Here is a 27861-nt window from a genome sequence, read left to right as displayed (position 1 = left end):
CGCAACGTCGTGGTACTGGGCACCGCAGCGGGCCCTCAGTGTCCATGTACATTCTGGCTTGGGCACGTCGCATCGCATACAGCATTGGTGGATGAGATTGACTTTGCACGCAGCGTGGAGCTATGACGGAGCAAAGTGAGGCATGGGGCCTGTGTGCCTCCGTGTTATGTTTCGAGTCGAGCTGCCGCTATCAGCCCTCATCGGCGACATCTCGCTAATCCAAAGAGAGCTGGGTAGCCCTGTACGTAGATCCCAGAAGCAACAAGCAGTGGATTCTCTTCAGTCTTCCGCTCGCTCCTCGTCGAGCTCCACCTCTCTGCTTCAGCCCGTCGCGGTGCTTGTGCCGTCCTTCCTTTACTACGCTTCGTAATGCAGTACGCCTGCCCCAGCGCTTGATTGAGCCCCTCCATTCCACCGTCCCTACTCGTGCAGCTCGCGATCCCTGGTTCACCGGCACCCTGACATGCCATAATGCTCGACAAGTCGTCACAAGCGCCTCGACGAGTGACCTTTCCCCGGCGGCTTGGTTTCCTACGAGAATGAAAACGATTCCAACGGTAATTACCCTGCATTTTCTCTATCTCACAGTCCGTGGGTCTTCTGTACACTCTGCAGCTGCCCTTGATTTGTTTTGATATGTCTCGATCGACACCTCTACTGCGTCTAATTCCGAGAGCGGCTGCACCTTGCCTGTCTTACCTCGATATACCTCTCTTATAAGAAGTCGTACTAGGCGCAATGACTGACGGACTCTTGTGATACAGCTCTGTGCCACTGCCACTGTCGTTGGTACATCCACTGTCGGCTTGGCCTTTGGACGGGAGGCCCCCTTGGACTCGTCGCACTCCAATAAGAAGAAGGCTACCCCGGCGTACGAGCCGAGTCGGAATCCAATGTCTACTGCTGCCATGACCACGACCGCGCCTTCCTTCAGTGCTCCTATACCCGTCGCCCCTGCCTCGCGCATGTCATTTGCGACTCGACTTAGTCAGGAAGGCCGTTCCCAGTTGCGAATCGTGAGGAGGAAGACGAGCGACGATGCGGCGCTGCAATTGCCGACCAGTGCGAACAACTACCCTTCGAGCGAACAGAGTGTGTCCGACGTGGACACGACAAGATACGTGCCTACACGGCGAGCCTCGTGGATCAAGCGCCTCTCGTCCATTTCCAACTCGTCGAGCAGGGCTACGAGCCCGTCCCCACTGTCTCCAGCCGTTTCGTGCTCCAATGGCTCAATGGCCTTCTCGCACGACGGCTCGACCGTGCCCATAATCGACAAACGCTCCACGTCAGCAGTACCACGAAACAAGCTCGTCAAGCGCTCATCGTCGGTGCGCGGGCCTCGTGAAACGCCTGCCCTAGGCTCTGCGACTCTCCGACCGTCCTTTCGTCGTCCAGCCACCAGCCACCAACGCAACGCGACGCTGCAGAACTACGGCGCGCGTCTATCCATGACTGCCGAGCACACTTCAACAGACGAACACCAGACATCAGCGAGCAACAACAGCGAGGTCGAATATACCCAGTTCTTTACAGCGAGAATTACCAAGGAACGAACATTGGCAAGGCGGAGAGGTTCGGTGGCATATGCAAATGGGTTTAAGAGGATATTTCCAGACGACAAGCACAAGCCCATGCTCGTGCTCGCAAGATCGGTCGTAGCAGGTGCAGAGGACGTGGATGACTCAACAAGCGACGATGCTGAAAGCGTCTTCTTCGTGAGTCGACCAGAGACGCCGCTTAGCATGGCGGCCACGTTTGCTACCAAAGTAACAAACCAAACTCGTGGCCGGCCCTCCACTGCCCAACCCGAGAATGCCCCCAGGCCCAAACGCTCCTTCTCCATCACTTCATTCCTTTCGTCCAGGAAAGAACGAACCGGCACAGCGTCGAGACCCAGACTTTCCCGCCGTGAGAGCCAGCGGGTTAACTCAGCACCTATCCTGCCTACTATGAGCAGGTGGCGACGCAGCACCTCATATGGAGAAGGCCAACGAGATGTGACAAACCCGACACCAGCAAGACGCGATATCACCACATCCGCCGGGCCTACCGACACAGCACCTGCACGCAATGTTTCTCGGAGCAGACCCGTATCGTCACCCTTGTTCCCTACCTTCCTCTTGACTGATCCCGTCGCTGGCGCGAGCTTGGCGTCAATGCCTCAGCAGCCCGAGGATTTGGCCTCAGCCGCACCGGGCGCCAATCAAGCGCCACCATCCCCTACTCTAGCGCAATCGGGAGTTCGGGCCTCGCGTCATTCCATGGCCCCCTCAGAACAAGCCTCGACATTGGTCGGTTCGTCTGATAATGAACTTCGCGCCTTAGGGTCCGGCGACGAGGACGAAGCTGACGTCCAGAGCGAGACCGTATTTGATTCGCTGCGCACTGGTGCGACCAGAGGCTCAACCGTCGGCGCGCGTGGGCCTCGTATTGAGACTATATTCGACGAGTCACCCCCCTCCAAAGTCAAGATCACAGCCCTACGAGACCTACTCCCCCCCGGTTCTTTTGGTGAACCCATGGTCAATGGTGTCGCCGGCCACCAGAGCATCGCCGAGGAAGAGGAGAGTATATCGACGCCCGTGCGGACAGTGCGCCCCCAACGTTCCTCGCAGGACTCGCCCACTGTCACTCGAACACACAGTGCGCCTCTCTTCCCCAAGGCGATACCGTCGTCTCCCCCGAGTATGCCCAAGCCGCTTTCGCTTGGCACATTGGAATGGGACTCGCGCGCAGGAGACGACGACGATAGCAGTAGGTGGTCACTAGAAGAGGCAGACGACGAGGATCCCTGGGTTGATCATCCAACAGTCAACCACAAGGCCAACCCTGTGGCGCTTTTGCGACAGCACACGCACCTCCTTGCACCTGACTCCACTACCAACCCAACTACGCCACATCACTCCACATCAGAGTTTGGTGATAAGGACGCGCGCAGCAGCATCTTTGACTGGTCTGAACAGCAAATCGCAGATAAGAATTCAGGAGATCGCACACCGCCGCGTCCCCGTACGGTGCACGGAAAGAAAGATGCAGACCGTAGAGGTAGTCGTTCTGTTGGTCGGCGAGTACCCAGCGGGTTGCATGCTCGCAGCCAGAGCGTGCCCGTGGTTCCGGATCTAACTGGCAAACGTAACACAGTGGTCACAAACAAGTTTGGCACCTGGGGTGTGGGAAGCAAGGGTGTCACCGAAGACTGGAACGACGACTTTGACTTTTCCGAACTCACCGAGGAGCCTGTTGCTGAAGACGGAAGCTCTCCTAGAGTTGATAGTGGCTCAGCTATGGTTGTACCCAAGAGTATACAAGAGCAGCAGAATAATGTTCTTGCAAACATTGGTCTCTTACGCGAATGGGGCTTGTTGATTGAGGAACTGAAAGAGCAAAGAGTACGCGCTGTTGCGCTTGGCATGATACAAGGCGCTCCTTCGGGCACATGGCTCGAAGTGGATGCGATGATTGAGCTTGCAGATCAGGAGGCTGACCATCAGGACGTTGCTCACGACTCACCACCGTCATCGCCTGACTTCGATGAAGACGCATTTGAGGACCCACCTGCTAGCCCTAGCCATGGACGAGGAAGGCACAAATCACCATCTCCTAATGAAGATAGCCCCAAGAATCCTCCCCAATCAGCGCGCCCACTGCGGAAGTCTATCCTTCCTTCTAACAACGGAATCTTTACCCCGCAGTCTTCACCGATACCAGCCAAACCCGAATTTGACGCCACCCCCGCTACTCAGGAATCGAAGACCATTGTTACGAGGCCCCGCAAAGACTCAGAAGCCAAAGCGCGTTCTGTTATCGAAGCGCTGCAAAAGAGAAGGAGCGCGTACGAGCCGTTCCTAGATGCGCCCCCTATACCTTCGACACCTTCGAAGAAGGTTCCATTCGACACCGCGACTCTGCGACGCATCGTGCCATATGTCAGTACGTTGACGCGCAAGGTCAAAGACACAATCAGGGATGCGGAAGGCTTGTACTCAAGTCCTCTCGCGAGCCCACTACACGAGGAGCCACCATTCGGCACGATCCACCAACAAAAGGCGGATCTTGCGGCTCAGATGAAGCTCATGACAGTAATGTAGAATCGCAGGATACAACGACGCGACTTACGAGCATTTTAAAAAGAAGCATACGATTCGCTTCGTGCTGGCCACACGCATCTGGGCCACAGTCTGTGGGGAGAAACAAAAGTTTCTTCTAGATATTTCACTTTGGATCAGAGCGTTCGAGCGACGATCGAGCCTTCGCGGGCCGGTCAACTATTTCCCTGTATTAATTACGCAGCCATCGACTATCAGGTCAGGCCAAGTACTGCATTTGGAGCGACATGGCATTTGCGATTCCTTTTTGCATAAGTTGCTGCATCTCCCAGCCAGGATACACATGGAAAAGAGGAGGCATGCGACATGAAGCGCATGCGTTTTGTCTAATGGAAGATTACGGCGCATTAAGGATTAGGTTTTCTTTGTGGTGGTGGAGCATATAATACTCTCCTGGCGGGATGAGCATAACGCGCAGTTCGCGAGCCGCTTTTCTACACGTTTCAGTCATGTATAAAAGCGGGTTGAAGGTTTTCTCTTTGTTTCTTTGTTCCATTGCCTTTCTTGATCTACGGTATCTGGAATCACAACGAGGGTCCTCTCAAAAATCACAGCATTGATACCTAAGGGCTACAGTCACTATCTCCTGAGACGAATACACAGAATTTGGAACATATCTTGACATTACGGCCCCGCTGATCTACCGTGATGTTTACACTTTTAACTTTCGGAATCGGTGGCAACTCCATCATGCTGGGGTAGTCTAGGCTATTCTGTAGTCCCCAACAACTACCCGTACCATATATTATTAAACTCGTGTACACCGCCTCTTGCTTTTAGAAGACAGTTGAGCCGGAATCCATCGCTCTATCCAATTCCTAAATTGAAGTTGTCTTCATGAAACTACCATAGCTTCTGAGCCGTTGTTGCGAGGCCAACTACTGCAGTCCCTTAGCCGAATCACACGCCACTAATGCATTCCCACGCATCGCGTTTCCATGAGCCAGCTACCAAGGCAACACCGAACGAGGCGCAGTTTCCCGTACGCACTGATGATCGCCTGCGCATCTTGTTCATGCCGGACAGCCAGATCTTCGTACAGCAGCGTAGCAGCACTCGTTCTCGCTTCTGCCCGAGCGGGTCAGTGGACAGCGAAGGCACGCGGGATGATAATTTCTTGCAGAAGATCACCAAACGATAACCAGACACAGCACACGACTGTAAAACTTGCTCTCCTTACCTGTACTGTAAGGTTAAATTGTATATATCGAGTTATACCAACAATCCTGGATCATCACAACAAATAAAGCCCATGTCGCTTTGCAGTCATAAAGCCGAAGCTACCACTAACCGAGGGACACCCTAATATGCTGCACTGTCATCCACGATGCATATTCCTGTTTTCCTAGCGATATAGCTTACCACAGCTTTTACTATAAGCTTCTTTCGTTCGTCTCGGGACACATGACCGTCTTTGTTGGTCCGACTCCCCGGCAAGCGTATAAACGCGTCCAAGGGTGGGAATAATACCCTCGGCCGGCTCGGTCGTATTGTAAACAGAGCCTCCATGACCCTACTCCACTATTACATGTCGACATTAAAACGGTCGCGCGACCTGCCTTGTGAAACATGCGACCAAGACGAAGGCGAGTACTGCAGTTCCGTAAATTCGCATTCGCCAATTACATTTGCATGTACTTGAGACTGCGATGGTTTGACAATGGTCAAATCGCAAGACCCCGCGCTTTCATTCATCCGAGGTCGATGACGATGATCTGTCTTGGAAGGCGCAGGCCAAGCAACACCAGAAGACGACACCAAGAGAGGCGACTGCCACTCGTACCAACTACCAGAAGGAGGGGTGACTATATGTGAAGCTCTCTTGCTGTTCTCATTTGCTCTTCCTCACAGGCGGCCGGATACTCGTATCTGATCAAAACAACCCAACTTCCTCAAATCTCCACAGCCTGAAAGCGACAAATACCGAGACGAGAAGTCCTGGTTGACTTGACTACATCCGTACCTTGCATAACGCGCCCCAACTTCCCCATTCTCGCTAATAGACCACGCCTCGGACTTATCAGCGCCAGCGGCTCCATTGCCCAAATCAATTCTCTCGTCCGAAAAAGAGCCAACTTCTCACGTCATTCTCCGCAATTCAACATGGCGCTGAAACACTTAATGGCCGTGGTGGGCCTGAGCGCATGCTCCGTTGTGCTGACGGCCAAAGCGCAATCCACCGCTGCAACAGCATGCGCGAGTCCCATTGCCCCACAAAATGGTGCTCCTTCGGTGGCGCCGGGGTTCCGTGTTGAGGTTGTGGCTAATGGCCTGAGGAATCCACGCGGCATTATTTTCGATCGCGAAGGTGGACTGCTTATTGTGGAACAAGAGCATGGGGTTAGTAGGTTGAGGCTAACAGGTGATGGAGCTTGTGTTAGGGTGGATGGGGACGTGCAGAAGGTGGTTGATGATGCATCTGTGAGTGTTCGCGTCGTGTTGGGCGAGAAGTGACTCGAGATGATTTCTGATAACTGACTATAACAGTTGAATCACGGAATCGCTTTCTCGCAGGATGGTAATACGCTCTATGCATCATCCCACAGCAATGTCTACGCTTGGAACTACGATGCGTCGCAGGGTCAGACTACATCCGAATCCCGTGATATCGTCGAAGGCATGGGGGACTATGAAGGGCATACCACGCGTACCCTTCTCATGTCCCAGGTCGTGCCTGGAATGCTACTCGTCTCTCGTGGCAGTGTGGGTAATATCGACCTTCAGACTCTAGATGTGACTACAGGAGTCTCAACCATCAAAGCCTTCAATGTGGACAACATGACCGACTCAGCATATGATCACGCGTCAAGCGGACTATTGCTGGGTTGGGGTCTAAGGAACTCGGTAGGAGTAGCTGAGGAACCTATCTCAGGTGGTATCTACTCTGTCGAGAACAGCGTCGACAACATCCCGCGAAGTGGACAGACTATCAACCAGAACAATCCAGGTGAGGAGCTGAACTTTCACGGTTACCTCAATGGAACCGAGAGCAGCGTACAAGGTGGCAACTACGGCTATCCCTCATGCTTCACGGCATGGAACGTATCTGAGATACCAGACTTTGGTGGAATGACAGGCCAGCAGTTCGCTATTGGTGATCAGAACGCAACTGTCAACGATACTTTCTGCGAGAACGACCGCATTGCCCCTAGGATCACGTTCGATGCTCATATGGCTCCCCTCGATATCAAGTTTAACCCCAACGGCACTGCTGCATGGGTAACGATGCATGGCTCATGGAATCGCGAAGAGCCCATCGGCTACAAGCTCAGCCTCGTGCAGTTTGACGGCAACGGCTCGCCTGTGGCGCCTGCAAACAGTACCACTGCCGCCACCGATATCGTCTCTAATCCCGATCTCTCTGCTTGTCCTGGCTCTTGCTTCCGACCCGTCGGTCTTGCGTGGGATGCTCAGGGTCGCTTGTTTATGAGTTCAGATTCAACGGGCGAGATCTTCGTCGTTACGAGAGAGGATGGTAGTGGTGTTGCGGATGTGAGCAAAACAACGAGTGATGGGGAGGGTGCGAGCCCTATGGCATCTGGAAGTGCGCCTGAGCCGAGTGCGACAACTGGTGCTGCGATGAGGTGGGGTGTTGGGAGCGGAGGCTATTGGGCTGTCGGTGCAGCTATAGTCGGCGCGTTGCTTTAAAGATAAGGATGAGGAAGAGCAGTACAGTTATCAAAATATGCAATGTTAGGTACCTTGATTATGTAGTCATGTACTGTATGCACATAGTGGTACAATTGCATCCAACCCTTTTAAGCATTTCTATCAGTATTTCTAACATTATATAGGAAACCAAACAAGATGTGTGCATATCATTTGTCGACCTTCAAATTGGGTTGTGCGTCATTGGCTGTACCTTCCCTCGAAGCCATGTGGAAGAAGAGTAATGGCGACCACAATCATCCTCGACGTCTTCGACCTCATGTTCTCATCATGCTGTCCTCAGCCATGCTTCCTATATTGGAGCCGTCTTGTAGCCTTCGCATCTCACGTCAATACAACACCTCGTTGGAACGTTTGCCTTCTTCTGCAAACGCATGCTGGTAAAGCAATATCGTTTGCTAATCTTCGTCACCGCCACTCTCAGCAATCCCGTCAGGAACAACTGGAGCATACTATTCTATCACATCCAGACCACTTTCTCCTAACTTGATCCGCGGAGCTTCGAGTGTTCGTATAGCCTGAAACAGCCGCCAGAGTCGGAACGCAGTGCTACCCAGTTGGTGATAATAGGCAGCATTCCACCTTCACATCGTTTTGCGACGGCCGTCTACGACCAGCCGGACCCTCGTCACCCTCACTTCGTATCACACAATAGGAGCGTACCTTTACTCGCGGTTAGTGTGGGTGCTCTCTCGGCCTCATGTCATCCTCACATACTACCAGTCCTTCTTCTTCAACCAACCCGCTTCCTCGATCGTACCAATTCCTCGACTAGTTCGTCCGATTGATCTCACACCAGTCTTCCACATCAACATGTCTCGCCTCCAGGGTCCATCGACTGCGACGGCATTCAACTCTCTACCTATAGAAGTATGTACCTTCAGGATACATAGATGGACGTACAAATACTGACAATTAGTGACAGCTCAACAAGGCCATCGGCCACGAGCTCGAAGATGACAAGGACATCGCGATATATCGCTTAGTTTGCCACGCTACCAACGATGCCATCGACGCCGACAGGCTTTCCTTCTGGCGCGCCAAGTACCGCGAGAAGTATGACTTCAAGGATTGCCTTACCAACCTTCAGTTGCGACGCATCTATCAGCGTCGCTCGAAGCAGCTCAGACGCGGCATCAATTATCCCTTCTTCCATGGTGATCGTCAGGGGGAGAGGCAGGTAGTGAACATGCTCAAAGACATGATAGTCGGTAGGTTTAACCACAAAGCTTGGAGCCCCCCCAGATCCCAAATAGACATTTCATGTGCTGAAACGATACAGAATCATTCCAGGGGGCTACCCAGGTTGATGAACATGGCCGTCTTCGCTGCAAGAATTACGCCCACATCCTGAACTTCATTCTCAAATCCCGTCTCCTCAACAACGACCGACGTGCCCCTAACGCCCCACCCGCCGTGTTGATGCACATCAACGACGGACTTGCCGCTGTGAAGCTCGTGTGCTCTCAGTTTGTCTTCAACCTCGAAGGCTTGGAACACAACGTCTTTGCTTTTGAGGAGTCACAGCACGCTGTCTACCTCTCTGCCGCTGCTGCTCCGCTCTTCACCAAAGATCATACGAAGTTGAATCTCGGGTGGATGCTACACGCCATGAACTTCTTCCGCCACCACATGATGAACAAAAATGCCCGGACACTCTTCGACAAGATCGAAGAGCTAGACGCCACCCAGAAGCCTTCAGCCTGGCGAGAACAGCTTGAAAATGGAGCTCAACCACTGAGTAGATATTGGAAGGGCACATACTCTTTCCTTGACAACTCTGAAGTTCAGAAGCTGCGACGACAAGGACCAGGAAAGCAAGTGTACATTGACAAGAATGTCGATGAAGGCAAGATCCAGGTACGATGGTTGAAATCTTCCAAGCTATGCCTACATCTATTAATCATATACAGTCCCTTGAGCTCGCTTTCGCACAAGACAGCGTCCTAACCGATGGCCGCCAGCTGCCATGGCCACCCGTTTTTGAAGACCGTCTTCACTCGCTCGAGAACGACACCACAGAGCAAGGTATCAAGACCCAGGGTCGAAGTGCCGCTAAACCCACCACATCCAGCATTCAGTTCGAGGGCAAGGGTGAGGACCTTGAGGACAAATACATGGCTCTGGGATGGCTTAACACACTGCCCCCACAAGGTGGCATCCCTGGTTGGCAGCGCATAACCTTCATGAAGCACTTCACACAAGACTACGATCATCCAAACGAGGATAACCTTTGGGCATATGAGGGCGTTGTTTTGCCTGGTGGTCGGATCATCCTGGGTCGATGGTGGTTTGCCTCGGAGCAGGGTCATCCTAGCGTAAGCGATCCCGTGAGGACGACCCTTTGACGTATACTAACGATCCATAGCTGGAGTACAACGGCCCTTTCATCTTATGGGCGATTGATGAACCTGACCTGGAGGATGACGGCAGCGACGATGAAAGTCACTGAGAACACATGATCCTGGTGAGGAGGCGTTGCGGAAGTCCATTCAAAACCCCATATTTGCATTTCACATCTTTTGACCATCTATTTAACTTCTCTCTCTCTCATACCCTGGCACTCAACGGATTGCACATAACTATATACCCGCGGTGTTTGGGCCTTTTCTTTGGCATGGATGCCTGGATCTTTCTTTTGCTTTGTTAAACCTGGAATCACGTATCACATAGTCACTTCACTATGGCATTTGAGGGATGGAAGTTGAGCTAATTTCCAAATCAAAATTCTAGTTCAAATAAAATAAAACAATGCTTGGTGCCAATGTTCCGACGGTCCACAGTGCGATATGATAAAAAGTGAACGACTTACCAATCACACGGTAGTTGTCTGGCATGGCTGCCATGACGATTAAACATTGGGTTTCATGTCGGAGTATCTGTCAAGTCCAGTCCTTCCTCAACAGTACATCACAGAATACAAAACAAGGATATAAAAAGTCTGATGTAAGAAGACCGTTTTTGCATTTCATATCTATCCTGAGTTCATAAGTCGTGTCGTGAATCATTCGTTTTGGAGCCAGAGGACCCAATGTCGCATTAACCCAATATGCTTCTTCTTCTCTTCCCCAAGACCAAGAAGATGCCATCCATCCGTTCGCTACCGTGATCATCATTCATCAAAACCCCAAAAGACCAAAGCGGGTAAAAGAATGAAGTTGCTAGAAAGAAGAACAATGACATTCACCTCCTTGCTTCTCCAAGCCTCTTGAAAGGAAAAGGTATTTAACAATACTTCTAAACAACCGCGACAGTACCATTAACCAAAGGGCCATTTCGAGGAAAACCAAAGAAAACAAAGATGATAGTCAGGTAAGCATCTAATACCTCGCACCCATAGGTGGTGGCGGTACCGAGCTACCGTAGGGATTCGCATCCGCATAGGACGTAGGGTAAGGCTGGCTGGCTGCTACAGGATATGCGTACGGATTAGCGACTGCTCCATTCATGTTGCCTCCCAAGGCGTTTTGACGGGCTTCTTTTTCGCGTCGTTCACGTTGCTTTCTCCTCTTGCGGCGGCGCGTCTCAAGCTCCTTGACGCTGTGGCGCTGCTCGTTCATCTCTTTCCATTCAGAGTAGGCTGATTTGATACCGAGAGCGGCGATACCCACAGCGGCAGCGTCTTGAAGCATATTTTTGGATTTGCGTTTGCGCGCTTCTTCGGGAGACATTTCGCCCTCGCCAACAAGCTTGCGGCGGTTTTCCGAGGCAACCATGGAAGAGTAGACTCCGTGCGCCGCATGGATGGTGGCCACAGTGGCTAGACCCGCAGTGAGGAGTTCCTTACCTCGTAGCTTCTTGCGCTTCTCCTCCATATCGGTGGACGATTCGGAATCACTGCTAGAGTCCCGTCGGCCCCGATCTGCTCCTCCACCCTGTGCTGCTAGAGCACCTGCGCCTGCCCCGCCGGCGGCGGCTAGTCTGCGATCTGGGTTAGTCCTGGAAGGGGCTTCGGAATACTGGTCGTCCATACCGCGGCCTCGGCTGTACGAGCGGCGGTTGCCTCTACGTGATGGCACATAGCTGTCGGCGCTGGAAGAGCGGGATCGCTCGCGCCGGGAACGAGACTTGGAGCGCACACGGTCGTATAGAGCCTTGCCTGCTGCAAGCACAGCACCGGTACCCGCTACCTTGGCGAGACCGTTGTTTCCTCCCTCACTGGAGTGAGAGCGGGAGCGGCCACGAGAGCGAGAGCGCCCGAAGATAGACCTGGACCTGGACCTGGCACGAGAACGGGAGCGAGACCTGGAGTCGTCACGGCCACGAGGAGCACGGGAACGCGAGCGGGAGCCGTTGGCTAGGCGAGAAGCAACGAGACCGCCCAAGGCAGACTCGGCGACATGTCTCTTCTCGTGCTTGCCAGGGTCTCTGTCGATGAGACCGTCGATACCGGCAGCACCGAGAGCGGCAGTTGCGACACGTTGGCCCTTAGCACCAGTCCATGGACCGGCTTCTTTGCGGCTGCGGAAGGCTTCAACGGCACCGGCGACGATGGCGGCTTTGGCGGCTTGCTCCCACTTCTCAGACTTGCGTCCTCCCCGGCTGCGGCTGCGCGAACGCGAGCCATATCGGCTGCTTCGGCGGTCGCGGTCATCGTAGTATCCGTATCTGTCGCTATCATAGCCACGGTCGTCACGACGAGGGCGGGAGCGTGATCGGTCGCGACCGCCACCGGTGACTGCGCCAATGATGCCTCCTAGGCCTGCTGACTCGCCGAAGTCTTTGACTTTGTCGACGATGGACTTGCGGCGCTGCATATTGGGGCGCTCCGAGTACTCGGAGCGGTCATCATAGTCGCGGTCACGTCGGCGGGGGCGGTCATAGTAGTCGTCGTCGTAGCCACGGTTCACTGAGCGGGTGCGGCGAGGAGGCGCATACTCCTCGCGGTACTTGGTTTGCCTATACTCGGCACCAGGAGGGAAGTCGCGGGGGATTTCTTCGATGCTGTCCTCGCGCGCGGGGCGGTAGACGAGATCTCGTACCCCGCCTCCGCGACCACCGCGCTCAATGTACGTGGTCTCGGTGACGTACTCTGGCTCCCGCGTACGGTGCCGCGGTGCATAGCTGTACTCAGACATGGTGGTGGTGGTGGTGCTCTATACCCGCCGTGGGCGAAGTTGGTTCTCAAGGGTCCTGCTGCAGCAAGGGTCGTATCCGGTCCGGTACTCTGTGCAAAGCTTGGTTAGTGGGCGCACGAGGGGAAGAGGCAGGCGGCGCATCAACCATACCAAATAGTCTCTTTAGTCAGACGGAGTTTACTTGGCTACTGGCACAAGTTGATTGCTTGGAGGGCTGTCGCAACGAAGAATAAGGTGCCTGCGAAGTGACGGGACAAGGTGGGTAGGGGAATGGGGTGTCGAGCGTCGCAGGGCACAGGCAGGCAGTGGTATTTAACAGGCTGGTAGGCTCGGAAGGTCCAGGGCTGATGACTGTCCGTTTGGCTTGGGCCCCAAGGATCTATCTCGGTGCAGGTGGGGTGGCGTAGATATTACCGTTTGCTTGAGGCTGGGGTGGGCAGCCGTCTTTAGTGCACAGAGCGTGGTATGATGTCATGGTTGGGTTGCCCACAGCCACGGCTGAATCTTCTCGTACCAGCTGCTGCGCCCAACGAGAAGACAGTCTCAAACGAGGTTTAGGTCAACTGATTTGCGCAGCTTTTGTGACCCGCATCCCTCACCGACGGACGACTTGATGCCTCTTTCGCTGCGAACATGTTGCTCGCCATAGCCCCTCTCCGGTCGCCTCCGAGCCTTGACCGGTGCCTCACTTTCGTCCATCTTACGTTGCGGCAACGTCTTTGGAACAGCTATTGCATATGCTCCCATGAGCATGGCTGCACTCTTCAACTTCACATGTCTCGCTGCTTCTAAGCCATCTTTCCAAGTTTCTGTGCTGCACCTTGCCAACTCGGCAGTATCCAGCGCTTAATGACGAAGCCCGGTGCCATTGTGTGTAGGGGTGCTATGTACAGAACGCCACGTGAGTCATCTGTCATTGGCCGATATCCGTCGTAGGCACATGGAACTCCAGCGAACATGCGAGGATACACCTGTCAATGTGTGCGCTGACACTTTGGCATTGGCCCCAACCCTGGAAGAACCGGGTAGTACCTGACAATCGTCAAAAAGATGCCCAACTCCATGCTTTTCTTCCTTGGTTGTTCGCTTTGCATTTCACTTAGTCAATGACGATATGTGTTCAAGACGCGAACGTGTTTGCCCGCTGAAAACTGTGGCGCATGCCGATAGGGGTATCTTTGGGCATGGTTGCTGCATCGCAGTCCTATAGCAGCAGCAACATCTCCTAGACCTTTTGTGCAATATTCGAACTGATCATTTCTACATCATCGTGGAACATGTACTAGACTGTACATATCTCGGTTTCTTCATGTCAAACCTTTCGTCACATCCTCATCGCTCCACCATAGTTTCTCTAGCCTGCCACCACTAGTTTACTCCCTGACTTTCTATCTGTGCCTCTTGTGCGAACAGCGAAATGCCCAACATATCATATTGGGTGCTGAATCATTCAAGATGTAGCCTTACTTTACTAGGGGAGAGGAGTAACGCACCATAGTAACGTTTTTGAGTAATCGCACCATTCCTCGAAACTCCTGGAGCGTTTCTTTGTCCTTTTCTCTTGGCCTGAAACCAGGCGAACCTTGCGAGCAGGGAAAGCAGTCGTCCAGAGCTAAACCCGGACGCTGTTGTAGACTGCGGTACTTTGATCGAACCAGATGTTACACAGAGAACTGTACAATCATCATCAGCACCAAATACACCATATGCTGATTGTACAGATTATTTCGAACTCCGATGCGACCGGAAATTTACGACCGAGAGCATCTTCGACGACGAAGAAGTCTTAGAAATAAGTACAACGAGTGTCCAATGCTGATCTTGAGTCTCGGATCTCAAGAACAATGGTGTAAATTTGATGTGTTGAGGTACTGTACTATGAACAGTTGGTCTGAAGCTCTACTGTCCTATACAGAGAGGTCAAACGTACAAGATTTCGTTCACCAGTTGCCCGAAATGAGCTACAGATGATTTGATCTCCCTGAATATAAATTGATGCAGCTACGCAACCTTGGTCGACTCGATCCGATACTGTCGTGGTCCTAGATGTTCAACGTTGGATGACATATGAGTGGAGCAATACAGGAACCCAGCCCAAGAGAATGTCGGAAAGATGGAAGTAGCAATAAACGGCATTGTAATTGCAGCTCGGTTGCGAAAGTCGCCAGCTCATACGCAGTGCTACAGCTGCAGGCCATGCAATCCGCCACCACTTTCAGCCTGCAGCAAGGCTGACTCTTTGAACACCAATAGTGTGCAGGTGTGAAAACAAAGACAAGAAGTGTAAATGGGACGACTAGTTTAGGACCGGACGATGCTTCTGTTACACCTCTGCCATTCGCAATCCAGTACGTCTGCATTGTTGAGCATACAACATCGCGTTACTGGAAGCAACACAGGCTGCAGTCAGCTTCCATATGTTACAATGTATTGATGATCTCCTGCTCCGTCCCGGGGCATATGATACAAGCATATATACACAGCGCAAGATCAACCTCAAACCTTGATCGCATATCGCCTAGGCTTGTCGCTTTCCACGACCTTCCCTGTCCTCTCCTTCGCCCACAGCTTCAGTCTTGACATGCGCTGTAGGTTTGCTTCTTCCTGCTCTCTGAGCTTCTCTATCTCCAACTCTTCTGCTGTAAGTTCTATAGACATAGCCTTCTTCCTCTGTATTTCGGGATCCGGCCGCGAGACTTTCTTGTCGAGTAACTTCTTTACCTGTTCTCGTAACGTCCTGGCCGCATTCCTCGCATCGTTGCTGTCTCCAGCTCCATTGACCTTGGCAGCTTCTTCAACCTCCTTTTGCTTCTCCTTCTGGCCCCATGGCTCTAGGTCGGGCACCTCAGGCCAGACGAATGGCTGCTCCAACTCTATTGTCATGTATTTTTTCGACTCAGCGCGGAACCAGTGCCGTGGTTGTTCGCGAGTATCCCGTACCGGCATTTGCTTTACGTATGATCTGATGTTGAAGCATTTGACATTGTAGGCGTGGTAGAGGTAATCGCGGAGGTCGTACTTTGAGAAGTCGAGCGGGACGAGGAAGCGGGCATGGTACGGGGAGAGGTCTGGTGTACGAAGGAGCGCGACTGTGAATTTGGGGCTGAATTGTGTAAGTCCTAAGCGTGAACGATGCATTGCAGTGACCTACAGATATATCTTCTTGCTACCGAAGGCTATCAACTTTTTTGTGATGGGTACAGCGTCCATGGTGACGAATTGCGATGCAGCCCGGTGATGTTGATGAGGTGCGACCTAGGAGATTAATCGGCGCACAAGTGATGGTTACGGCGGCTTCGGGGTGTGTGATGCGCGACGATGCCGCATGTATCAACTTCTAGTGGTGACTTTGGTGATGCTCAGAAAATGGATCGGAGGCCGCTCCGCCTAACACCGAGGTCCGCCAAGCCTATTTCCAACCTCTGTGTCCTGTGGCAATACACAAAGACTCTTTGCCATTCTAGTTTGACACCTTGTGTATCCCATCCATGTCCCTCTCATCTTAGATTATAATCTTTCGTGTAGGCGATATACGTGATCTCTTCGCGTGATGCTCAGCAAACCTCGCCGCTTGTGTGGGCCAACCAACAGCCCGCTCGAAGAATCTCAACTGCGTCAGAAGGCCTGCCCATCATTGAACAAGTTTGTCATATTTGCGCATTTCCGATCGATATGTACGATACTGGAACATATCTGGTATTGCTGGTGACGTCCATATGGTCAACGCCCTCCATTAGGTGAGAGAAGCAGTTTGCTCGCGTGGAATGCCGCCTCAGACAACAGTGTCCTCATGTAATAGATATTCTCTTTCACTTATGTTGAGAGGATACCTGGATCTCCACATCGTCAACCTTCCACATCCTCTCTTTCCACTCACTGCACGTTCAGGCCACACAGACCTGGTTACTACCTCTGCTTTACTCCTTGACTGAGCAACGAGTTTCATACCTCACTGCACATAATCTCTTCTTTAATGATGGAATAATTGCGCTCTCAAGCTTGATTTTGCCGATTGACTGTACTTGCGTTAGGTGCGGGTGTGTATGAGCATCACTGCGCGTTTGCTCCTTCCAACCTGGGGTCACCTCGACCTATCCCTGTAGCAATGAGCACCACAACACTGCCAAAACACTCCTCTCCCCGACGCCACTACTTCGAGACCGCTTCAAATATTCTGCACAGCGAGGAAACAATACACATGGATGCAGGCGACACCGGCCCTGTTCCTAGGCCAAAGCCAAACAAGATCATACCGGTACCTCAAGAGTTCCGTCGCCTCACTCATGCCAGAGAGCGCGAAATCGTCGTTAACGATGTCAAGGTCAGTACTGGTTGTGTAGTCATTCCACAGTGTGAGAATGGCAGGATTTACCAGTTTGGCATCGCAGGAGGAGGTGCAGGACTGGAAAAGGCCGTGCGGTATATCAATCAGTGGATTGCCAATGCGCACGTCAAGTCGAAGGATTCCTCGGCGTGGGCAAGGATGCCAGCTTTCGACCCGAACAAGTGGTACTACGAGCAAATCGAAGAGATGGAGCGTGAGCGCAAGGAAGTGTTCAGGGGGGCAGCGCCTAAGGTGTCAGAAGGTGAAATACCGCTACAAAGCCTCATCATGCATTGGCCAGAGGATCTCATCAATCAGAGCATCACCCCCCGCGACGTCTTCGATAACAAGTTGGAAGCGCTTGATGCTATCCGGACTCACGATGAAGTTTTCATTTCGCTTCTCTCTACCCAGGGCGACGTCTGGCAGATTAAGATACAAGGTAGGTTTTGCGTTCATAAGATTTATATTAGACCTTCACTGACATCCTATCCTCATCTTTGCAGCCGTAGACGTGGCGAACATAGAAGCGGCCGAAGCGCATCTCAAGACGATGATCGACAAAGTCAAGGCTGAAACGATGGGGCTACAGCATACGCTAAACATGATTCTTGACGACCAAGAGGGGATGGAGGTCGAGCTGGAGGAGGCTGACGCGTGGTGGCCGAACCTGTGCGTAAACTGCTTGCATGAACTGCATGTGAGACGTACACTAACTTCATATGCTTGACTTTAGACAAGACCGAATCGTACCCCGCCTCCTTCCTAGTGGTATGATGGAACCACCTGGAAGTTTTCGCGGTGATATCATGCACTTTACACAGCTCTCCAAGATCCAGCGTTCGGTTCAGCTGGCTCTTGACGCCGTGCGTCACAAGAAAGGTGCTTACGATATGACCATCCGTCTAGGGTGCCTGGCGCTGAACTCGAGACAAATTAAGGAAGACAAGATTGGCAACAAGTACATGAAGGAGGTTTTCTTGAAGTCGATCGATGGATCGGTTGGCCTTGAAGCAAAGAAGTGGTAAGTTTGGACTCCTTCTAAAAGTAATGATTATGGTGGCTAACAGAAAAGGCTTGCCGACGACGTACTGGGCCGCCAGATTTTAGGATCATTCTACACGGCTGATGAATTCCTTGAACCTACAAAGTCTTCTAATTACTTCGGCTACATGCCTAAATCTCTGCAGGGAACCCGCCCTATGTTCCGAGGAACATGGGTGTTCGCAGACCCAAACACTGTCACTGCTCCGCCTCAAGCTACGGCTATCCATCATTCTGGGCGGCCCAAACCGTTCAACCAAAAGCCTGTTAGTACCGCGGATTCAACACCAGCACCAAAGGTACAGTCCAGCCTTATCGTGGTTCAAGTTGATTGGGCGGACGACGAAGAGGGGTTGTATGAGAAGACCACTACCCGATTTTACAGGACAGAACAGGGTAAATCAGGCCCAAGGAAGAACATGGATATCAACCTGCTTGAGCTAGGAGAGAGCCGAGGGTGGCACTTTGCGCTTGAGTCGCTGATTCCCGTGGCATCGAAAAGCATTTCGCCTGTGATAACTGGGTTCGCTGAGCGAGTTAAGATGAGGCCCGATCATGATCATCGTTCCAGTGAAAGCTTCGCCGAGTGGGAACAGACACCGACTGTCAAGAAGTATCTACGGACAGGCCGTCTAGATACCATCTACTCTTTTGGCATCAAGCAGACATGCTACAAAGTCGAGGTTATGGGCATGTGGTATCCGGGACAGAAGCTTCCTGTCTGGGGTCTTTCTGTTCGTCACCCGGAATGGGCAACTCACCTCGCCGAGCTTGAGCGTCTGCCCATTGGTCGCAAAGCTGACTGGGGCGATACCATCGCTACATTCCTGCCAGACGACGGTCAGTCTTGTTACTCTAGTGCCGTCGAGGACGAAGACTTCGGAATGAGGAACCTCAACCTGGGTATCGGCGTCGAGGCACCGCTACACGATGGAATTCGCATCCTCATGGACAAGTTGCTCCAGCTCTCGGCTACTGTCAGCGCAGTTACGGACATGGGAGGCGTCTCTATCTAAAGAACGCAGAAACGATGGATCCGTACGCCGATTGTGCATACGATATGGTTGCATGTCTTCTTGATATTCGATAGCCCAAAGATATCTAAGGTGATTTGATCGGGCACTCGGTCTAGGAGTCCATTCTCCTATAGAGCTATACCAATACCATGAATACATGGCTTCAATCTCTTGTTGTGAATATCTGTTCTCTACTTGCGAAGATGTGTCTGGTTCTCCAGATCTACTTCTATCCATGCCCACGCGGCTTGTTCGGGACTGATCGGGGTCCTCTCACATGCTAAGTTTTCAATACCTTTCAAAACTTCAGCTGCCTTGCTCCTCGCCCTTGCCCTCCTGTGCGTTCATAACCTTGAGCCTAATAACCTCCTCTACAACTCTGACATTCTGCGCCTTGCCCTGCACAACACCCTCCAAGTCCTTCAAGCTGTCGCCCAGATCCTTGACCTTGCGCTCATAGAAGTCTTTTGCACTAGCAATATCCTTCTCGACGAAGAAACCCGTACCTACATCCACCAGCACATGTTCGTGGTCCGTAAGTTTCCCCGGTACGTATAATGAAGATGTCAAGGGAACCAGAAGCGGTTTCGAGACGGTAGATGGCGTGAGACCCGTTGAGATGGAGGTCAGGCAGTCGCGGAACTTGGATTGTGCAGTGCGCAGCGATTGGAACGAGTTTGAAAGGTGGGTGAGCTCGGCGTCGAGTTGGGTTTTTAGTTCTTGGAGGCGGGGAACGGGGAGGGATGTGATTTCGACTGCGAGACAGGATTAGCGTAATGCGCGACGGAGTTGGCGTTTGGGGACCATCTACTTTGACCAGGCTGTGCGCCTTGAGCTTGTGCCATTTTGGTGACGCGTGGGCTGATGTAGAGCTTCTGGGTGTTTGTGACGATGTAAACTTTAGGACGGGAAGGTTTTGGCGGGGCGGGCGAGCTGCTCGTGTGGGGTACGGTAACGTGAGAGCGTGTCAAGCTCCTGAGTGAGCTGCATCAACGCAACCTGTCATACCTCACCATAGTTCAATCCTCCATGCTGAAGAAGGCGCCCGGTGTTCCTCGCCATTGGATTCGCAGGCCCGATTCACGGCTGGTACTTGACAGGCGCTTCCATCTCTTAGGACACAAAGAATACCTGGACAAGAAGAAGCAGCTTAGCATAACCAATTTCGACTCCGACTATCCCGCCGTCTTCAAAGAAGCTTTCCTGGACATACCCGCAGTCGGAAAATGGTTTCAGAAACTTCGCAAAACACAAGAGGGGCTTACGAATGAGAAATACCAGAAACACGAGACGGAACGTGATGAGCTCCATGACACGTCCAGATATCCTCAAGAGCTGAATACAGCATATCTTGAGCAGTTTGGTGATGCAATCGTGCCATTGGAACTAACGCGCGCTTCCGCTAATAGCAACTCTCGAAATGAAACGTTTGAGCGCTTCGAGGCGCCTCTATCTCTCCTACTACAGCATATAAGTGCTGCTGAGACGCAAGACACTAGTTTGTACCTCGCGCAACACTCGCTGGCCGATCTTCCAGCACCGCTACAAGAAGACTTACCTACGCCGTCGTTCTTCCTATCGCATCTCAACGCTCGTGGCGATATTTACGCCTCAAGTCTCTGGATGGGTAGACCGCCTACTCGCACCCCGCTACATCGCGATCCGAACCCGAACCTCTTCGTGCAACTGGCAGGCAAGAAAACAGTTAGGCTGATGCAGCCTGAGGTGGGTAGGATGGTATACGAGAACGTAAGGCAGAAAGTACACGGGGCTGGCGGAGACGCGAATATAAGGGGAGAGGAGATGATGCAAGGTGGAGAGATGGAGGGCTTGGAAAATGCGGTCTGGAATAACGACGTCGAGGAAGACATGGCTGGCGTGACCGGCGTAGAAACAACGCTGAGCAGCGGAGATGCGCTGTATATTCCCTATGGGTGGTGGCATGCAATTAGGGGTGTTGGCAAGGGCGCAAATGCTTCGGTAGGTGCAGCATATGATCTGGTCTGAGTATGTCTATTAACCGCTGTCTAGGTCAACTGGTGGTTCCGCTGAATGGACTCTGAACGAAGTCACACACGGCCCTTCAATATGTGGGAACATTTGCGGGCATTCGGTTGTCACGACTTGACTTCGACCCTCACAGTAGCCTCCGACCCGTCAATCCATGTCCCAATTGACCTCGTGCCGGGTACAACTTCCACCTCCCTCATGATCCGCTCCATACCCATCTCCACCTCGCTATCCTCAGAGTCCCAGTCGTCGTCTACAATATCCGTTGCTGATTTCCGAACCGACATCCAGTCGCCTGTCTCCCAGATCAGTTTGCACTTCATCGGCTTGATGCCGAAGTGCTTCCCGACAATACCAAGAACCGTGTACGCTGTACTACTCATGGGGATTTCCGTCTCGAAAGCCGTATCCGTAGCTGCCGCGAGATAGAACTTGATGCGAAGCAACCGAGCAGCAAGCGAGTTCGGATTCACAGCATTAGCAGAACGCTGAACATCCGGCTCGCCGTACTCTTCACACAACCACTCGTACCGTGGATGGCTCTTCAGTATTTGCTCTCGCAGGTTCTCAGGCGCAAACTGCACTTCCTTGGCGATCATGGAAAGATAATACGATTCTGCGTTCAATCGCTCTTTCTCGTTTATAGGACTGTGATTCAGCGTCTTGAGCTGCCCCAGTCGCGCTAGCGTGAGCATGTATCCGTCGTCTGCCGTCAAGCTTCGTCCATCAGGTGCTTGCAAGGATTGGTAAAGCGGATTCTGTGATACACGTAGACTCTGCAGACCAGGAAAGACATTTATGAGCTGCTCAATGAAAGCCCATGTTGAGAGTTCATTGAACGAAAGATCGACTTCTCGGACTGTGTTCGAAAAGACAGGTATCGATGCGTCTGATGTGGTTATCTCGGAGATTCTATTCGATTTGAGGATTAGGCGATGCAGATTGGGAAGCGTCGTTAGACATGCCAGGGACGAGAGAGAAGTGAGATGGTTATCTTCTAGTGTTAGATCGGTGATGGTGGGGTTGAGAGTATGTTGAGTGAGGCTAGTATAGAGGTTGCTGGAGGCGGAGAATGTGGTGACGGAGGGGAAGAGGTGGGTTAGGAGGGCGAGATCGGCCCAAGGTAGGAGGTTGTCTTCTAGTTTTAGAGAGGTGATGCCTTTGAAGGCTTGGAGACAGCGGTTTCGCTCTTCTTCTGATACGGAGGTATCGCGAAGTCGTACGCCACTACACTTCCATCAGCATACACAAGATGGGACTGAGATTGTGGATCACTTACTCGACCCTCAAGCTTCTCAACCCGGGTAGCTGCTCACAAATCGCAGCTACTTCCCTCCACTCTTCAAATAGATTTCTACTCAGATCAAGCTCGATGGCTTTTGGACATGCCTCCTTGACGTCCTTCTTCTCTCCTCCTCTTAACCATTCCTCTTGACGTGCTTCAGGCCGATGCATACATAATCCATCCAGGATGATGATCTTCAACTCCGAGAGCTGAGCCAACTGTCTCCGAATCTTGTCGAACCCAATCTCCTCAGCTGGTTTTCCATTGAAGTGCACAGGTTTCGGTTGTGGAGGTTGATGATTGAAAACAACATGTACATCTGGATCTTGAAAGTCTTCTGCTACAGCTTCTGATGCATACTTTGATTTGAGCGCTTGGACAAAGGTGCGTGGAGGGTCTGGCTTGCGAGTTGGTCGGATGAAGGATGCGGATGTTGGGGAGGGGTTCAAGCATGTAAAGTATCGTGTGCCTTGGTGTTCACCGGAGTGTTTCCCTCGGGTGGGTTCGTCCCATTCTACGCCTAGCCATTCGCCTTTTGTTCCTTGGACGGTGCCGTGGTAGCGGACGGTGCAGAGGTGGGCATCGAAGGAGAGGCGTTTTCCAATGTAAATCTCGGTTGCCATGATGAATTCTTATTCGATCCGATATAACAGGTAAGAGTAAACTCTGGGGGTGAATGTGTGAAGGCAACCGTGCACGTGATATCGAAATGACAGGGATCGTGTATGCAGAGCACTAGCGTCGCACGCCTCCAGAAGTCTTGTCGCGCGACATCACCGCAACTTGCCTACTTTTACAACACCCCACGCGCTATCACAACCTACGTAAAGACCAATCTTACTTCTGTCGAATCGCGAGCAAGATTGATATAGCAGATCGTGAAGGTTATCTAAGATGGATTACCAGGTACGTCTCTGGTCGCGAAAGTCAAGAACAGCGACTAACATCTACAGAATCGCGCAGGCTCCAAATTCGGTGGCGGAGGTGTCGCGTCACAGTCTGCGACGAATGCCGACCGACGAGAGCGCCTCCGAAAGCTCGCGCTCGAGACCATCGACCTCGATAAGGACCCGTACTTCTTCAAAAACCACGTCGGCAGCTTCGAGTGCCGTCTCTGTTTGACAGTCCACCAGAACGATGGTTCATACCTCGCGCATACACAAGGAAGGAAGCATCAGACAAACTTGGCACGTCGTGCGGCGAAAGAGCAGAGAGAAGGCAAGAGGGACGACGTGGGCCAGCAAGGACTTCTCGCTGGTGTGCTGCCCAAGAAGAACGTCATCAAGATCGGTCGGCCAGGATACCGCATTACGAAAGTACGCGATCCGAATACACGTCAGAACGGGTTGCTATTCCAGTTCCAGTTTCCGGACCTCACACCTGGCATTACCCCCAAGGTCCGTGTCATGAGCGCATACGAGCAGAAGGTGGAGGAGCCCGACCCAAATTACCAGTACCTCATTGTCGCCGGCGAACCATATGAGACAGTTGCAGTTAAGCTGCAGTCTCGCGACATCGACAGAAGGGAGGGCAAGTTCTGGTTCTGGTTCGATGAGGACGCCAAGGAATTCTGGTGCCAGATCCTCTTCAAGACTGAGCGTGATGAACGCTTCAGTGCAGTGCCAGGTCTCGCACCTGGAAGGTAGTGGCATTTTCAAAGGACGGGTGTATAAAGCTTTCATTACCTCGATGAATCGACTTTTGCGGCGTATTGGCGGCGTTTATTTGGGGGCATCATGACTACATTTTGGGGAAATTTATGTTGGTGTAGGTAGCCCCGATGCAAAATACTGAATAATGCAAATCTAACATAACCAAAGAAGCACTTACTACTGATAGCTGAGTCTCAAGGATAAGCTCAGTTGAAAAGTGTTCTTTCCATGGTTGCACATTAAGCGATGCAGTCGTATCGCGATGCGCCAAACATGAGAACTGTGGTACTAAGGTTTCACACGGCGGTTTATTGGCAACACTCGTGACTCACTCAGGGTAAGAATTGACATTCATTGAAGCTCAGGCGGGCTCAGGGTGTACAAGGTGCGCCTGCTCGATTATCGATGCTCACATGGCAAGAGCGCCTTCGCCTTGCGTCTGTGCGCTTTGCCTACTCGACGTCCGGATCGGACGTCTTCAACAGCATCTGATTCACCAGCGTTATCTCCTCACCGTCTTTCTCGCTTCTGCACTCAATCGAACCCATCTCTCCGTTAGTCCGCAGCCACTTCAGTTTTAATTTGCCTCAGCTAAAACCTGAATCTGCTTGCCATCTGCGGAAAACTGACCATTCCGGTATTCTATTACACTGCTTCAGTGATTGGCTTATCACGCAGGCCAAGAAGCATAGACAGCTAAGCTGCTGTCATTGAGTGTCGCAGTAGCGTGCAGGTGTTGGTGTTTTCGCCTCTCTTCGGTTTCATTCCATCGAGGCATGTTTGATGGGGCATGACACTGCTTTCTGGGAAGGCTACTAAGGTGCTTACTTGAGCGCCGCAGCTCTTCGCTTCAAGTGAAGCTTGTTAGAGCCGGTTATGGAAGGTCGCCGAGCAAACATCGAGCTCTAAGGGCTTTTGCTTCCGAAGATGCCGCGGTACCGATATCTTCGGGCGGCTCTACTCTAGTTCAATGCCTTTGTATGATGCATTTCTGAGCAATTCATACTGCCAGGTCTGGCTACATTGAGGGGATTCTATCTTCGGCTGCATCGCATGGAATTTCCTTGAACTCTACTCGCGAGGCAGATCTACCTGGTATCAAGGCTGCATGACACCCAACGACAGAAGAGAAAAGTCAGCTCGATGGACGAATGGAACTCTGTTCACCGCACTTCTCATTTGCAAATACCCAGCATACCCAACACTGTAAGTGGAGACAGCAATTCTGCGAGTCCTATTGTCTTCCTGTATGGTCTAATGCATACGCGGGCCTTCTTTAGGTCCCACCGATTCAAATGCGGCACTGAGTATCTATCTAACTCAAGGCGGTAGGCGTGAGTTGAGCAACCTCAACAGATATCACGTTCTACCTTGACTCATCTTCGGGTTGTTGTCAGTATCATTTGATGCTCATGGATGGATAAACACGATAACGACCCTGGTCTTTTCAAGCTGTCGGCGTAACTGGTAGCACCTGACCGTCTTCCTTTGTCGAACGAATGCTGGATCTGGTCTGATGATTGGTCGCGACTACCTAAAACGTTGATGCAGCCTCGCCACGCTTCCCCACTCTGGAGTGGACCGCCTCACCGTTCGAACGCAGTCTGCCTAGCTCAATACTATGACATGGATAGAACTACAGCGCCCGGCAGGATTGAAGATCCAGAGGGGTTGGGGTTCGTCTCTAGGGTGTGGATTGCGCAACTACTTTCTAGCGAGTCTTGGGGATATGCCGAAGCCACTAGCGCCTATCATCTTCCTGATTTCGAAGTCGTGAATTGGCCATTTCGGAAGTTGATCCGCCATTGCTGGCGAAACTTAAGCATGAACAGTAAGCTCGCTGTGGGTGATCACACATCCTATAATTGGACGTCTGATTACAGTTTTACACAATGGACCTGCGGGTATACGTGGTATTGCAGAAACGTTTGTTTTTTTACTTCGGTGTTCCAAAAGCCGATGAAGAAGAGATGTGCTTCACCGCTAAAGTTGTACGACCCGCTGTATATGGCTTTCAGACGGGAAACCAAATGGAAGCCATGTCCATTGTTAGCTTACGGGATATCCGCAGTTGGCTGCAAGAACAAGCACTCACCAGTGGGTGGTCCTACCCATCCCATTTCCTGGGATTTCTGAAACGAGGCCTTGACATCAAATGGCCTCGATATCACGGTACGGCTACAACCGCCGTACGCCGCGATCTTCAATCTAACTTGAACGTGGGACCACTTTGGCGTCTGATGTCTCCCGACGCTGGGATCCAGGACAGTGGATACAGCTGTCATATGATCGAGCAGCTATCCTAGCCTGCCCGTAGTGTCCCGCCAAGGTATTGACTAGGTCTAATACTTGAATTTGCATTGGAATGTTTCAACGATCCTTGCAGTTAGCGCAGTACAGATGTCATGACAGCGGTGAGCGGGTTTAGTAGCATGATAATGGACGTCAGATGTTGGTACGGTGCTAACGAGGGGTAGGATAGGTAGAGAACTTGGAGCCATTCTCGTCCTCACACTCAGGACATGTATAGCAGATGTTGGACTCATAGGAGAAGGACAGCATATCCCACTTGTGTGGTAATCCCAACTTACAAAGGGAACGGATATAAGCGATTGCACTCTGTCCACATCATGCTATTCAGGAAGACTGATCGCCCGTGTTGTTTCTTCGTATCCCACTGGATAGTACCGAGTTCGGACGCAAGAAGGCTCTAGCAACAAAGAATGGCAAACGTTTCTAAATCGGTTTAGACCCTGCAGAGAGAGGCAGATGACAGACTCTGGCCTCAGGGTCTAAGACATGGAATAATGTGGCACAGCCTCCCGAAAACGCGTCAGTAAAGAGACGCGAAAGCGTGCGCACTCCAAGATGCCGAAGCGGCTGCCGACATCCAAGGCTACAGAAGGACACAGTGTGTTCTCCGTGTAGATAGATTACGTCTTGAACTCGCGTAGTTTCAAGAGCATGTCAACGACACGGCGCACAGACAAAGTTAGTTAGACAGCGCTTACGACAGGAAAGACGAACGGACATGGCGTTTCGACTCCCCGCTAAGGCAGTGGCGCGAGCTGCGGAAGGGATGTGAGATACGGGCAAGGTAGCATGGTGGGGATCGGTTACAGCACGGGCAGGCCAAGGGTCATGGACACTTCTTCTGCCCTTGTTGGTTCGGCGGGGAACGGGTCGCTTGGTGGAACAGATCGCCAACTCTGCGATGAATCTGCTGCCCACACGGAACGAAGAATGAATATCGAAGCGTCCAAGCGTTGTAACTGGATGCTTGGACTAGATGAGAGAGTAGGAAGCGATTCCGATGCTATGGATGCGCTTGGAGCGTTCAGCTGCAGCGCTGCTCATAGGCCCGCGAAGACCGACGGCGCTACGAGTGGACGAGCCTCAACAGGGCCTAGGAAATGCTAGAGGAAAACGAATGGCACAAGCAAAGGTCGGCGATCAGCGTAGCATTTTTAGACGTCGCGACGGAGTAGCGGGACTGGGAGCAGAGCAGGCAGCAGAAGCGCGTCCAAGATGAGGACTACTGCTTTTGACGGATGCAGCGCAATAAAGTTGGGCTTCCTTATTCGGCTGTTGCGGCAAGCATGAGCGGGCTGAGGGGGAATTGGCTACGGGCGCTGGAGGAGTCAGACGATACGGGTTGATTGATAGAGTGAGAA

At 52.1% G+C, this 27861-nt stretch overlaps 10 protein-coding genes across 10 annotated transcripts; 6 read left to right on the top strand and 4 right to left on the bottom strand.

The window, feature by feature from the left end:
* Positions 1–908: 908 nt before the first annotated feature.
* Positions 909–4091, top strand: ALTATR162_LOCUS4656 (uncharacterized protein; the record flags this gene model as incomplete). The annotated part of the gene is made up of 1 exon (XM_043312271.1): positions 909–4091. The coding sequence occupies one exon, from the start codon at positions 909–911 to the stop codon at positions 4089–4091; it is 3183 nt and encodes a 1060-aa protein (XP_043168206.1).
* A 2121-nt stretch (positions 4092–6212) lies between these two features.
* Positions 6213–7757, top strand: ALTATR162_LOCUS4655 (uncharacterized protein; the record flags this gene model as incomplete). The annotated part of the gene is made up of 2 exons (XM_043312270.1): positions 6213–6530; positions 6597–7757. The coding sequence occupies 2 exons, from the start codon at positions 6213–6215 to the stop codon at positions 7755–7757; spliced, it is 1479 nt and encodes a 492-aa protein (XP_043168205.1).
* An 834-nt stretch (positions 7758–8591) lies between these two features.
* Positions 8592–10230, top strand: ALTATR162_LOCUS4654 (uncharacterized protein; the record flags this gene model as incomplete). The annotated part of the gene is made up of 5 exons (XM_043312269.1): positions 8592–8648; positions 8704–8989; positions 9061–9638; positions 9692–10096; positions 10147–10230. 5 exons carry the CDS (start codon positions 8592–8594, stop codon positions 10228–10230), a joined length of 1410 nt encoding a protein of 469 aa, XP_043168204.1.
* Positions 10231–11098: 868 nt separating this feature from the next.
* ALTATR162_LOCUS4653 (uncharacterized protein) lies at positions 11099–12856 on the bottom strand (the record flags this gene model as incomplete). The annotated part of the gene is made up of 2 exons (XM_043312268.1): positions 11099–11936; positions 12111–12856. 2 exons carry the CDS (start codon positions 12854–12856, stop codon positions 11099–11101), a joined length of 1584 nt encoding a protein of 527 aa, XP_043168203.1.
* Positions 12857–15352: 2496 nt separating this feature from the next.
* On the bottom strand, positions 15353–16066 carry ALTATR162_LOCUS4652 (uncharacterized protein; the record flags this gene model as incomplete). Its single annotated transcript, XM_043312267.1, has 2 exons — positions 15353–15959; positions 16008–16066. 2 exons carry the CDS (start codon positions 16064–16066, stop codon positions 15353–15355), a joined length of 666 nt encoding a protein of 221 aa, XP_043168202.1.
* An 895-nt stretch (positions 16067–16961) lies between these two features.
* ALTATR162_LOCUS4651 (uncharacterized protein) lies at positions 16962–19240 on the top strand (the record flags this gene model as incomplete). Its single annotated transcript, XM_043312266.1, has 4 exons — positions 16962–17622; positions 17687–17852; positions 17917–18204; positions 18256–19240. 4 exons carry the CDS (start codon positions 16962–16964, stop codon positions 19238–19240), a joined length of 2100 nt encoding a protein of 699 aa, XP_043168201.1.
* Positions 19241–19546: 306 nt separating this feature from the next.
* ALTATR162_LOCUS4650 (uncharacterized protein) lies at positions 19547–20085 on the bottom strand (the record flags this gene model as incomplete). Its single annotated transcript, XM_043312265.1, has 2 exons — positions 19547–19995; positions 20052–20085. The coding sequence occupies 2 exons, from the start codon at positions 20083–20085 to the stop codon at positions 19547–19549; spliced, it is 483 nt and encodes a 160-aa protein (XP_043168200.1).
* Positions 20086–20269: 184 nt separating this feature from the next.
* On the top strand, positions 20270–21247 carry ALTATR162_LOCUS4649 (uncharacterized protein; the record flags this gene model as incomplete). Its single annotated transcript, XM_043312264.1, has 1 exon — positions 20270–21247. The coding sequence occupies one exon, from the start codon at positions 20270–20272 to the stop codon at positions 21245–21247; it is 978 nt and encodes a 325-aa protein (XP_043168199.1).
* A 110-nt stretch (positions 21248–21357) lies between these two features.
* Positions 21358–23158, bottom strand: ALTATR162_LOCUS4648 (uncharacterized protein; the record flags this gene model as incomplete). The annotated part of the gene is made up of 2 exons (XM_043312263.1): positions 21358–22477; positions 22530–23158. 2 exons carry the CDS (start codon positions 23156–23158, stop codon positions 21358–21360), a joined length of 1749 nt encoding a protein of 582 aa, XP_043168198.1.
* A 271-nt stretch (positions 23159–23429) lies between these two features.
* On the top strand, positions 23430–24181 carry ALTATR162_LOCUS4647 (uncharacterized protein; the record flags this gene model as incomplete). Its single annotated transcript, XM_043312262.1, has 2 exons — positions 23430–23441; positions 23489–24181. 2 exons carry the CDS (start codon positions 23430–23432, stop codon positions 24179–24181), a joined length of 705 nt encoding a protein of 234 aa, XP_043168197.1.
* Positions 24182–27861: the final 3680 nt, after the last annotated feature.

This window comes from Alternaria atra (genome assembly GCF_907166805.1).
Source record: "Alternaria atra isolate CS162 genome assembly, contig: 23, whole genome shotgun sequence".
NCBI lineage: Eukaryota > Fungi > Ascomycota > Dothideomycetes > Pleosporales > Pleosporaceae > Alternaria > Alternaria atra.
Note: the sequence above shows the minus strand (reverse complement) of the source record. Positions and strands in the feature narration are given on the sequence as shown.